This window comes from Neolamprologus brichardi, chromosome 11, assembly GCF_056152115.1.
Source record: "Neolamprologus brichardi isolate AB-2024 chromosome 11, ASM5615211v1, whole genome shotgun sequence".
Classification (NCBI taxonomy): Eukaryota; Metazoa; Chordata; class Actinopteri; order Cichliformes; family Cichlidae; genus Neolamprologus; species Neolamprologus brichardi.
The window spans coordinates 32,084,093-32,092,332 of record NC_142114.1 but is presented as its reverse complement, the minus strand read 5'-3'; the positions used below and the strand labels follow the sequence as shown (position 1 = coordinate 32,092,332).

At 48.3% G+C, this 8,240-nt stretch overlaps 1 protein-coding gene across 2 annotated transcripts; it reads left to right on the top strand.

Annotated features, from left to right (window-relative positions):
• Window positions 1-236: 236 nt before the first annotated feature.
• Window positions 237-7,765, top strand: LOC118455414 (gonadotropin-releasing hormone II receptor-like). Of its 2 annotated transcripts, none has more exons than XM_087847891.1 (4): window positions 237-334; window positions 2,832-3,360; window positions 7,002-7,203; window positions 7,311-7,765. In XM_087847891.1, exons 2-4 carry the CDS (start codon window positions 2,833-2,835, stop codon window positions 7,742-7,744), a joined length of 1,164 nt encoding a protein of 387 aa, XP_087704017.1. In that variant the 5' UTR covers window positions 237-334; window position 2,832; the 3' UTR covers window positions 7,745-7,765. The 2 variants fall into 2 exon arrangements, with proteins under 2 accessions (XP_087704017.1, XP_087704016.1); XM_087847890.1 differs by lacking the exon at window positions 237-334 and adding an exon at window positions 2,492-2,556.
• Window positions 7,766-8,240: the final 475 nt, after the last annotated feature.

Here is an 8,240-nt window from a genome sequence, read left to right as displayed (position 1 = left end):
ACCAGCCGTCTGTCTCCAGCCTGAGTTCTGTTTTTCTGTGTAAAACATTTATTATTTAATTGTAATTAAATTATTAGTGATGAAACTATTGAAACAGTGATTCAGGAAGCACACACACACACACACAGGGCTGTAGCTCCTCCCCCTCCTCCTCCTCCTCGCTGCAGCCTGTCTGAGTCTCAGTGGTTCTCTTCATTGCTGCAGCTGAGGATCAGGATCACAGGCGGTTCTCTGGGTTCTGCTGTGCTGGAGAGCAGGAAGAACATGAGGAGGAGAGGAGGAGAACAGAGGAGTCCGACCTGAGGCGGAGAAACGATCCATAGCTGCTGAGCAGGTAGAAACAAACCCTTTCACAATAAAAGCCTCAGTGAAGGTGCTTTGATGTGATTGTGAACTGAGCTTGGTCTGTTGCTTAGCTCTCTGATCAAACTCAACCTGATCACATCATCCTGAGGGGCGGGGCTAACCTGTTGAAGGATCATCTGACAGCATTGAGCCCAGAACAGCTGTTTGATGATGTCATCTTGTTATTTCCTGTTTTATTTCTAACACTGCAGAGAGGAGACACCCTTCTTTTTCTTTGAGCAGGTCAGCTTGAGCTGCAGGTAAAAGGTGGATGTGTGGCGGGAGTTAGAAGCTTGGACTAATTTGCATAATCAAAACGGAGGTGAAGTAAGAGGGGCTGGGTTTGATGGCGTAGAAGAAGAACTTTAACAGGAAGTTTGTGCTCTAGTTCACCATTGTCGCCCCTGGCGTGGCACACGGCGGTGCAGGTTGTTGGTTATTGTTCACCTCCATCGTCTGGACTGAGTGAGCAGCTCGAGCTGTACAGGACTGTCACCATAGTGTGTGTCCATCGGCGTCATCTCACTTCACTGTACTCTTTACAATACTAAGGACCTTCAGGCAACTGGTCAGTGCTGAAGGTCAGGTGCTCTGAATCACATGTTTATGGAGACTTGGTTTACTTAACAGGTTGTATTCACTCACACACACACACACACACACACACACACACACACACACACACACACACACACACTCCCGTTCATTGTTCAACACACTGATATTTCCCACCCAGCCCTCTGATTGGTGAAGGCTCTGCCTCTCTAGCATCAGACACAAACATGCTGGCCAAGGAGCTCAGCCAGTCAGACGTAGGAGGCGGAGTCTGAACCTCTGCAGTGACAGAGGTGGAGGTTGCCAAGGTAATATAATGAACACCCACAAACACACACAAACACACACACACTGATCCTGGAGCCAAAATTAGCTGCAAACCTCTGAGCTGTAACCTGACCTGTGTGTTTGTGTGTGTGTGTTTGTGTTTGTGTGTGTGTGTGTGTGTGCATGTGTGTTTGTGTGTGTGTGTTTGTGTTTGTGTGTGTGTGTGTGTGTGCATGTGTGTTTGTGTGCGTGTGTGTTTGTGTGTGTGTGTGTGTGTGTGTGTGTGTGTGTGTGTTTTTTCCTATCTCGGTGGGGACCAGAATCCAGGTCCCCACAAGTTGAAGGCATTTTTCACACTCAAAGTGTGGTTTTAGTGTCAGGGTTACAATTGGGTTATGGTTGTGCGCCCCAGGGTGGCTGTGTAGCTTGCCATCACCAGTGTGTGAATGGGTGGATGACTGAATGTGTAAAGCACCATACAGACCATTTACCATTTTTATGGTTAGGTTTACGGTTAGGATAAGCAGCTAAGGAAAGTGGAATATCCCCACTAGGATAGCAACATCTGTGTGTCTGTGTGTGTGTGACGGTGACAGTGACGGGCAGCAGACGTCACACCGTGAACAACGAGGGGAAACAGGACACTCGTGGTGCTGAAACACATGTGAAGGACCAGATGTGTTTCTCTTAGAGACAGTTTTCATATGGTCATATTTACCATTAGACTGAATCCACTCAGCGAGCACGTTCGCCTCCATCTACCTGTGAGTATCATCTGCTGACAGCAGCCCAGACAGACCTGAAGGTTCATTCCACCAATCAGTTGAAAACGTGACAGATTTATGTTCCCTGTTGTCTGGGATTTATCGTCTGCATTATTGATCGCTGATTGGTTCTTTTTAATGAACCAACACTTAAAGGCCTTGGGCTTCATGCTGGAGCTATTTTTATCTTTAACAGGTGAACCTGAGTCAACTGACTCCCCAGTTACCATGGTAACCCCATCCCCTTCTCCTCAGCCTCTAAGGAGATTCTTATCTGTGACAGATAGGAAGTCTATTACACAATAAGAGCTGTTGGACTACAGGTTGGTAGACAAAGAGAGAAACAGACAGGTGATCTGCAATAAAAGGTCAGCAAGTGAATTATCTTCTGTGACTTAGGAACAGATTAAACCTTAAGAAAACACCTGTACACCAAGTCTCTGTGTCTCCGCAAACTGAGGTTCAGTGACCCCCAGAAGCCTCGCATCACAATGCAGAGAAGGTTACTGGTCACTGGTTATAAGATACAGAAGAAGCAGAACATCCCAAACGATAACATGAAGGAGAACAAACTAGTGTGACCCCAGGAAAACATTTTAACTGTCAGACAACCCTGAGGGCACAGGTACACAAATGTACCTGCTATGAATGCTCAGCGTCCAATGAATACGCTGCTTAATGACTAAAAGAAAATGGGTATAAGAAGGTTTTTGCTAAGCTAACAGTTTCAGATTGCTTTTATAGCTTGTGCTATGGTAAGCTAACAGTTTGTACCTGCTGCTAGTGTTTGTGCTAAGTTAACCCTACCTCCTAAAACTTACTAACTGAAAGCAGTTAGAAAATTTTAAGAATCTGATTGTGATTCTAAAACTTCATTTTCATTTTTCTTCTTCTGTACAGGATGGCAGGTAACTGGTCCATCCTGAGGTTGTCTTTACCCCCCACCAGTTCTATGGCCACTACCCTTCACAACACCTCCCAGTACCCTCCTCTACCAGACTGGGAGGCTCCCAGCTTCACCCGGGCTGCTCAGTTCCGAGTTGGAGCCACCTTTGTCCTCTTCTTGTTTGCTGCCTGCAGTAATCTTGCCCTATTGGTCAGTGTGTGGCGAGGGCAGCGTTTGGCATCTCACCTGCGCCCATTAATGCTGAGCCTGGCATCAGCCGACCTGATGATGACATTTGTGGTGATGCCTCTGGATGCAGTGTGGAACATGACAGTGCAGTGGTATGGTGGTGATGCGCTCTGCAAGCTGCTCTGCTTCCTGAAGCTGTTCGCCATGCACGCATCTGCCTTCATCCTTGTTGTCATCAGCCTAGATCGCCAGCATGCGATTCTGCACCCACTGGATGCTCTGAGTGCGCACAGCAGGAACAGACGCATGTTGCTACTGGCTTGGACCCTCAGCATTCTGCTGGCATCACCACAGGTAACTGTGAGCAGAGGTAACTGTGGGCAGAGGTAACTGTGGGCAGAAGTAACTGTGAGCAGACGTAACTGAGAGCAGAGGTAACTGTGGGCAGAGGTAACTGAGAGCAGAGGTAACTGTGGGCAGAGGTAACTGAGAGCAGAGGTAACTGTGGGCAGAGGTAACTGTGAGCAGAGGTAACTGTGGGCAGAGGTAACTGAGAGCAGAGGTAACTGTGGGCAGAGGTAACTGAGAGCAGAGGTAACTGAGAGCAGAGGTAACTGTGGGCAGAGGTAACTGTGGGCAAAAGTAACTGTGGGAAGAGGTAACTGTGGGAAGAGGTAACTGTGGGCAGAGGTAACTGTGGGCAGACGTAACTGAGCAGAGGTAACTGTGAGCAGAGGTCGCTGTGAGCTGAAGTAACTGTGAGCAGAAGTAACTGTCAGCAAAGGTAACTGAGCAGAGGTAACTGTGAGCAGAGGTAACTGAGCAGAGGTAACTGAGCAGAGGTAACTGTGAGCAGAGGTAACTGTGAGCAGAAGTAACTGTGAGCAGAGGTAACTGTCAGCAGAGGTCGCTGTGAGCTGAAGTAACTGTGAGCAGAAGTAACTGTGAGCAGAAGTAACTGTGAGCAGAGGTAACTGTGAGCAGAAGTAACTGTGAGCAGAGGTAACTGTGAGCAGAGGTCGCTGTGAGCTGAAGTAACTGTGAGCAGAAGTAACTGTCAGCAAAGGTAACTGAGCAGAGGTAACTGTGAGCAGAGGTAACTGAGCAGAGGTAACTGAGCAGAGGTAACTGTGAGCAGAAGTAACTGTGAGCAGAAGTAACTGTGAGCAGAGGTAACTGTGAGCAGAAGTAACTGTGAGCAGAGGTAACTGTGAGCAGAAGTAACTGTGAGCAGAGGTAACTGTCAGCAGAGGTAACTGTCAGCAGAGGTAACTGTGAGCAGAGGTAACTGTCAGCAGAGGTAACTGAGCAGAGGTAACTGTCAGCAGAGGTAACTGAGCAGAGGTAACTGTCAGCAGAGGTAACTGTGAGCAGAGGTAACTGAGCAGAGGTAACTGTGAGCAGAGGTAACTGTGAGCAGAAGTAACTGTGAGCAGAGGTAACTGTCAGCAGAGGTAACTGTCAGCAGAGGTAACTGTGAGCAGAGGTAACTGTCAGCAGAGGTAACTGAGCAGAGGTAACTGTCAGCAGAGGTAACTGAGCAGAGGTAACTGTCAGCAGAGGTAACTGTGAGCAGAGGTAACTGAGCAGAGGTAACTGAGCAGAGGTAACTGTGAGCAGAGGTAACTGTGACCAGAGGTAACAGTGAGAAGAAGTAACTGTGAGCAGAGGTAACTGTGAGCAGAGGTAACTGTGAGCAGAAGTAACTGTGAGCAGAGGTAACTGTGAGCAGAGGTAATTGTGAGCAGAGGTAACTGTGAGCAGAAGTAATTGTGAGCAGAGGTAACTGTCAACAGAGGTAACTGTGAGCAGAGGTAATTGTGAGCAGAGGTAACTGTGAGCAGAGGTAACTGTGAGCAGAAGTAACTGTGAGCAGAGGTAACTGTGAGCAGAAGTAACTGTGAGCAGAAGTAACTGTGAGCAGAAGTAACTGTGAGCAGAGGTAACTGTGAGCAGAAGTAACTGTGAGCAGAGGTAACTGTGAGCAGAGGTCGCTGTGAGCTGAAGTAACTGTGAGCAGAAGTAACTGTCAGCAAAGGTAACTGAGCAGAGGTAACTGTGAGCAGAGGTAACTGAGCAGAGGTAACTGAGCAGAGGTAACTGTGAGCAGAAGTAACTGTGAGCAGAAGTAACTGTGAGCAGAGGTAACTGTGAGCAGAAGTAACTGTGAGCAGAGGTAACTGTGAGCAGAAGTAACTGTGAGCAGAGGTAACTGTCAGCAGAGGTAACTGTCAGCAGAGGTAACTGTGAGCAGAGGTAACTGTCAGCAGAGGTAACTGAGCAGAGGTAACTGTCAGCAGAGGTAACTGAGCAGAGGTAACTGTCAGCAGAGGTAACTGTGAGCAGAGGTAACTGAGCAGAGGTAACTGTGAGCAGAGGTAACTGTCAGCAGAAGTAACTGTGAGCAGAGGTAACTGTCAGCAGAGGTAACTGTCAGCAGAGGTAACTGTGAGCAGAGGTAACTGTCAGCAGAGGTAACTGTGAGCAGAGGTAACTGTCAGCAGAGGTAACTGAGCAGAGGTAACTGTCAGCAGAGGTAACTGAGCAGAGGTAACTGTCAGCAGAGGTAACTGTGAGCAGAGGTAACTGAGCAGAGGTAACTGAGCAGAGGTAACTGTGAGCAGAGGTAACTGTGAGCAGAGGTAACAGTGAGAAGAAGTAACTGTGAGCAGAGGTAACTGTGAGCAGAGGTAACTGTGAGCAGAAGTAACTGTGAGCAGAGGTAACTGTGAGCAGAGGTAATTGTGAGCAGAGGTAACTGTGAGCAGAAGTAATTGTGAGCAGAGGTAACTGTCAACAGAGGTAACTGTGAGCAGAGGTAATTGTGAGCAGAGGTAACTGTGAGCAGAGGTAACTGTGAGCAGAAGTAACTGTGAGCAGAGGTAACTGTGAGCAGAAGTAACTGTGAGCAGAGGTAACTGTGAGCAGAGGTAACTGTGAGCAGAGGTAACTGTGAGCAGAGGTAACTGTCAACAGAGGTAACTGTGAGCAGAGGTAACTGAGCAGAGGTAACTGTGAGCAGAGGTAACTGAGAGCAGAGGTAACTGTGAGCAGAGGTAACTGAGCAGAGGTAACTGTGAGCAGAGGTAACTGTGAGCAGAAGTAACTGTGAGCAGAGGTAACTGAGAGCAGAGGTAACTGTCAACAAAGGTAACTGTGAGCAGAGGTAACTGTGAGCAGAGGTAACTGTGAGCAGAGGTAACTGTCAACAGAGGTAACTGTGAGCAGAAGTAACTGTGAGCAGAGGTAACTGTGAGCCGAGGTTACTGTCAACAGAGGTAACTGTGAGCAGAGGTAACTGTGAGCAGAAGTAACTGTGAGCAGAGGTAACTGTGAGCAGAGGTAACTGAGCAGAGGTAACTGAGAGCAGAGGTAAATCATGGTTGGAGTTTTGTCTCTGACGTATACGCGGAAAAAAAACACCTGGAGATGACTCGCTTTGTTATGAAAGACATGAGTTTGTTCCACAGCTGAAAAGTGAATGCAGCAGTCTGTCATGTAACATAACATTAAGTTGTGTGTTGCTGCTACCTGTGCACCTGCTGCTCGCTCTGCACCCACATGTATGAGGCGACAAGAAACTTGATTTTATTAAAGCAGGTCAAATGATCACGTTTTCTTGTTAGAGATCCTCCTGTCTGAGCAGTGAGCAGCTTCTCCACCTGTCAGCAGGTGCCGGCTGCTCTCACATGCAGCTGATCCAGGTGAAAGTTCCTGCAGTAAATTCTGACTGCGTGTTAATCCTGGCAGGAATGCTCTGGATTATCCATGCACAACCTCCTGCTGATAGCTCAGGCTAACTGCTCCCCTTTGTTTCTATAAGGCATGCTACCGATGCTGAGACGTCAGTTGCTAGTTCAAAGTAAGAGCAGCTTCAGAGCAAAACTGAAACTCAGACCAGGACGTCACATCTGGATTTTTATCTAATGAACTGTTGTTTATTGTTAGAAATACTAATGTGAGGCCTCCAAAGTGTGACTCTGTCCGTCCATTAGCTATTTATCTTCAGGACCATCAGGGTGGACTCGGTGGACTTCACTCAGTGTGCGTCTCACGGTAGCTTCAGCCGCCGCTGGCAGGAAACTGTTTACAACATGTTTCACTTTACCACGCTGTATGTCGTCCCCCTGCTGGTGATGAGCTGCTGCTACAGCCGCATCCTGCTGCACATCCACCAGCAGCACCTGAGAGACAAAGGTAACACATCTGTGAACCACACCTGTAACGCATCTGAACCACACCTGTTCTCAGCCATCACAGCTGATTTGTTGTATGATCAGTAATGTAGACACTCCCTCTTGCAGCAGGTGAGTCGCCCCTGCGTCGCAGTGGCACCGACATCATCCCAAAGGCTCGGATGAAGACTCTGAAGATGACGGTGGTCATCGTGCTGTCCTTTGTCGTGTGCTGGACGCCATACTACCTGCTGGGGATTTGGTACTGGTTCCAGCCCGACATGCTGCGCATCACACCGGAGTACGTCCACCACGCCCTCTTTGTGTTCGGGAACCTGAACACTTGCTGCGACCCCATCATCTACGGCTTCTACACGCCGTCCTTTAGGGCCGACCTCGCCGCCTGCTGCCGCTGGGTGAGGAGTGATGCGGACACTGCGCCCCAATACATAGACCGAATGTCCACCAGAGAGGGTCCTCACAGCAGGGAGCACGAGCCGCAGCCCTCCACCAACAACCAGACTGCAGCAGATCAGCCAATGAAATGTGACTTTAGCATGTGACTTATGCTTTGTGTCAGGTGATTTTTACCTGAGCAGAGTTGTTGCCACAGAATCAGAATAACGCAGTCATTTTGTCTGCATGTTGACTTTATCAGTTTAGATCACATGGTTTGTCACGCCCTCCACAGATGATGCTCAGAGAGAAGGCGCTGACCTCTGACCCTTGTGTCAGGCCTTTAAGAGAGGTGACTGCAGTCAAACAGCAGCAGCATGCTGATGCCTCCTGATTACAAATTAAAGTGCATCTTTTTTCTCATTAATCTCAATCAATCATTAATCTCATCTGAATCCACAGAGCAGCTTCTAGTGTCTGGATGACCTCGTCAGGGACACGTGCCCACTCTGTGAACCACAGGGTGGAGCTCTGAGACAACAGGATGTGTCTGCATCCAGAGGCGGTATAGGCGTGGCATACATCAAATCAAATCTCACTCATTCAGAGCTCAGCCTTCTCAGTCTGTTACTATGGTGACCTCACAGCAGTCATGTTATTGGT